This window comes from Syzygium oleosum, unplaced genomic scaffold (assembly GCF_021117445.2).
Source record: "Syzygium oleosum isolate NSW1041296 unplaced genomic scaffold, Sole_v2.1 Sole_v2.08, whole genome shotgun sequence".
Taxonomy (NCBI): domain Eukaryota; kingdom Viridiplantae; phylum Streptophyta; class Magnoliopsida; order Myrtales; family Myrtaceae; genus Syzygium; species Syzygium oleosum.
This window is the reverse complement of record NW_026607492.1, coordinates 15,790-19,475: the sequence shown is the minus strand read 5'-3', so window position 1 is coordinate 19,475 and position 3,686 is coordinate 15,790. Positions and strand designations below refer to the sequence as shown.

General features: G+C 38.4%; 1 protein-coding gene and 1 pseudogene across 1 annotated transcript; both read right to left on the bottom strand.

Moving 5' to 3' along the window:
* Positions 1-291: 291 nt before the first annotated feature.
* On the bottom strand, positions 292-1,835 carry LOC115667445 (uncharacterized). Its single transcript, XM_030589023.2, has 3 exons — positions 1,305-1,835; positions 989-1,220; positions 292-901 (listed from the first exon to the last, which is right to left on the bottom strand). Exons 1-3 carry the CDS (start codon positions 1,833-1,835, stop codon positions 438-440), a joined length of 1,227 nt encoding a protein of 408 aa, XP_030444883.2. The 3' UTR covers positions 292-437.
* Positions 1,836-2,049: 214 nt separating this feature from the next.
* On the bottom strand, positions 2,050-3,345 carry LOC130138846 (uncharacterized; annotated as a pseudogene).
* Between the last annotated feature and the right edge of the window lie 341 nt (positions 3,346-3,686).

Below are 3,686 nucleotides of genomic sequence, written 5' to 3'. Positions count from 1 at the left end.
CAGATATTCTAAGTCATTCTATGAAGTTTTGATGTTTTTAATTTTTTAATTTTTTTCGACACCTAAAAAAAATAAAATTTTGCTCAAAACGGGTGGCCACAAATTGTGAAGTTTTGAAATTAAATTTTACGTTGGATTCGTAACGTTACGTACGCTCGCACACAAATTCCAGTCAAATTAATGCAAATGGCCAAGCACTGGAACGGGTCTTCAGCATTCAACCACCATCGTTCTCGATATTTGCTCTCAATATTTGTGAGTATGCATCGTTCCGCATAATATCGCAAAAGCTTATGGAGAAAAGTAAACCAAGCACATCACATTACAAGAGCCAATATAGGAGATCCCAAAATGCCACGTCACATTACAAGAGCCAACATAAAAAATCCTCAAATACAAAATAATGGAAATACATTAGAAAAGTCGGAAACACATTTTCATGGAATCTCCGCCATATTATTATCAATTGCCAATTGATTGGCAATTCTTTTTCTAAGCATGTTGATCTCGATATCCTCCTCTGTTGATGTATCGTCAATAACCTCATCTTGTGCACTTCCAAACGAGTACTCTGAATCACCATATTGAGAAAAGTTCTTATCCATCTTGTCTTGATCACGGATGTAATTATGAATAGCACAACATGCAATTACAATACATGACTGCTTTTGAATTGAAAATGAAGGCATGTGTTTTAAAATGAGAAAGCGATTCTTTAACACCGCAAATGATCTCTCAATAACATTCCTTAGTGAAGAATGCCTATGGTTGAATAATTCTCTTGTTGTTCTTGCTTGCCTCACTCTACCCCTAAAATCATTAATATGATATCGTTCGCCTTTGAAAGGAGTCAAAAATCCCGGAGCTGCAGCATAACCAGAATCTACCACGTAGTATTTGCCTATCAAAAGGTATTCATATATTGATCATGATTCGCAAATGCAATACAATTATAAAGAAAATTATCTCTTGAAAAATAAGCAAATACCTGGTGGAGGTCGAGGAAATTGTAAGCGATGTGTCTCGAGTGCTGCCGAGAGCACCCGACAATCGTTGGCAGAGCCTTCCCAACCAGCATACACAAATGTAAATTTCATATCAAATGAACAAACACACATCACATTCTGAGTGGTAATTCCTTTCCTGCCTCTAAATGGGATCTGTTTCGACACTGGTACAGAAGCATGAATGTGAGTGCCATCAATAGCACCTATGCAGCCCTATCATTTCAACAAAGACTAGCATTATACAAGATTATCAACAAAATGTAACTGACGATGTAAAGGAATGTATGCAAATCGTACCTTGAAGTAAGGATTATATTTAGGATTGATAAGAATTTCTTCTGGGACAACATCAAATGAAGGTGGTACGATAATTTCTCTTGCCAAATTCAGAACTGCTTGCAACACTTTAGCAAAGTACTTGCTGATAGTTTGTCCCGAATGTTGGAATCTCTCACATAAATCTCTATTCGAGTTCTTGTGACAAATCATAGATAAAAATATCCCAACTTGTTCGTCTACCTTAATATATCGACTATCTACCAACCAACCCCTTTCCTTCATTAAATCACAAAGGTTGAGAAAAACATGTCTCTCCATTCGAAAAGCTTCATATATCCTGTCTGAATGTCCATAAAGAATCTCTCTTATCCATTCAGGCCCTGACAATTTACTGTCCCTAATGGGTTCTCTGGTGTGCATAGACATGTTCATCAAAACAGCACACATCCATGCTTTCAGTATATTAAGTTCAACATCATCGAAGACCTGTTCAATTGGTTCAACCGATGCTACTGGACCATTAATGCTGCTACTTTCACCCCCCTCCATATTACCTATGCCCTCGCACGAAGAACACCAACACAACAAATAAGTCAGGAATCAACAGCATCCACAACGTCATCATAGTTCCATAATTAACAATAGCCACGGCATCATAGTTGCATAATTAAAAACAAACCAAAGACATCATAGTTCCATAAATAAAACCAAACCAAAGTATCTCAAGGACACAAGTCATTAAGTGAAAATAAAACAAACATGAAAAAGTCATCTTAGTTCTCAACATCTATTCAAATAGATTCAAGAAGACCGCGTCTCCTTTCAGGTAAAGATAGGACGAAACCCTCTCTCCAGTTGGCACTAAGGCATGCTTGGTTCATAGCTTTGTTGTAAAGATTCTGCTCTAAGTCAGGTATGTCATTTAAAATGGCAACCACAGCTCCCATGGAGTAGGGGTTCTCGGGTGGAGGGGCATGTGAGGTGATGGAGCCACTTGTTGATTGACTCGCCTTAGACTTGATCATATCTTGAATGGCTTTGCAGGTGCTAGCAATATCATATGTGCTACTCTTTCTCCTCCTCTTGGAATTTGGAGTCCTATCCAACTTATGCTTCTCACGAACTTGCGTGGCACTCACGTCAGGTGTGAAGACTCCATCACTAAGTTCGTTTGGATCACCTTCCAAAGCACCACCACCATTGTCACCACCACTACCATTGTCTTCCCCCTCCGACACCATCAAGTATTCTGCATTTCCTACTGCGTAATCCCCAGTAGCATATGTATCGCCAAACACGATACACAGATCGGGATATTGAGGAAACCCATCCTTTCGGAATTTAGCCCATTCGATGTTATCCTGCAATTTCAAAAAATAGTGACATACGTGAGCGACATCATCGAAACATACATCCACAAATAGAACAAAATGACCCAAGTAAACTGATACCTTGATGTGATCATCCCATACACTTGGATCCTCCACAATAATCGTTTTGTTAACATGATCCCATCCAAATCCAGATTGTGAAAGAAGCTTCTTATAACTCCCATACTATCTCCTCAATTTGTTTGTCTTGTTCTTCAACTGAACTACAGTAAACCGGAGTGTTGTTTGTTTATTGAACTCGGTAACTATGTTATTCCACCCTACTTTGTTATAGGTAGTAGTGGTGCGATTTCCCTTTTTTACCTCTTCAACCAATAAGCTTACAAGCAAATTGGTTAAAGCCTCAGTCCACTTTGCCACAAATGCCTCTTTTTGGGATGCCATTTACCCTTAACTGGTTGAACATCAAATGAAGCACATCATATGGTGTACCAATTCAAATGCGGAAGATTTGATGTAAAGAGCCATATCATCTACAATTTGAACCATTCGATGTACATGTGCTTTAATGTTGAGTGTTCTAATAGATAATTAGCGCTAACTTTATTGTTTGAGAAATTCAGAAGAACTCAGCAGAAGTGCAAATGATGTAGGAGTATACTGATATATTCAGGTAAAATTTCATAAATGGAAAACGAAAAGGAAAGTAAAAAACCAGACTTCATTTGCTAAGAACACTGAGCTTGACTAGAGTGTGGAGAGAAGTCCGGTGTGGCCCTCCAGAGTTCTCCTTTACTTGCGGGTGCGGCGGCTTGTACCTGAAAAAAATATTTAGTTAAAGTTTCAGACAGGCAACTAATCTCGACGAACTCAAACATCATCCTCACAGCCTTTGGGCACAAAATTTCTTCCCGTGTAACTTTGTCAACTGCTTAAGACATTTAGGCGGGTATTTACTTTAAAATGCAATAGAAGGAACATGCCCTAAGGAAATGCGTACCAGAAGTGAGAACATTGAACAGAATAGCATGATTTATGTGCTTCCAGAAATGCCATTATAAAGAATTAA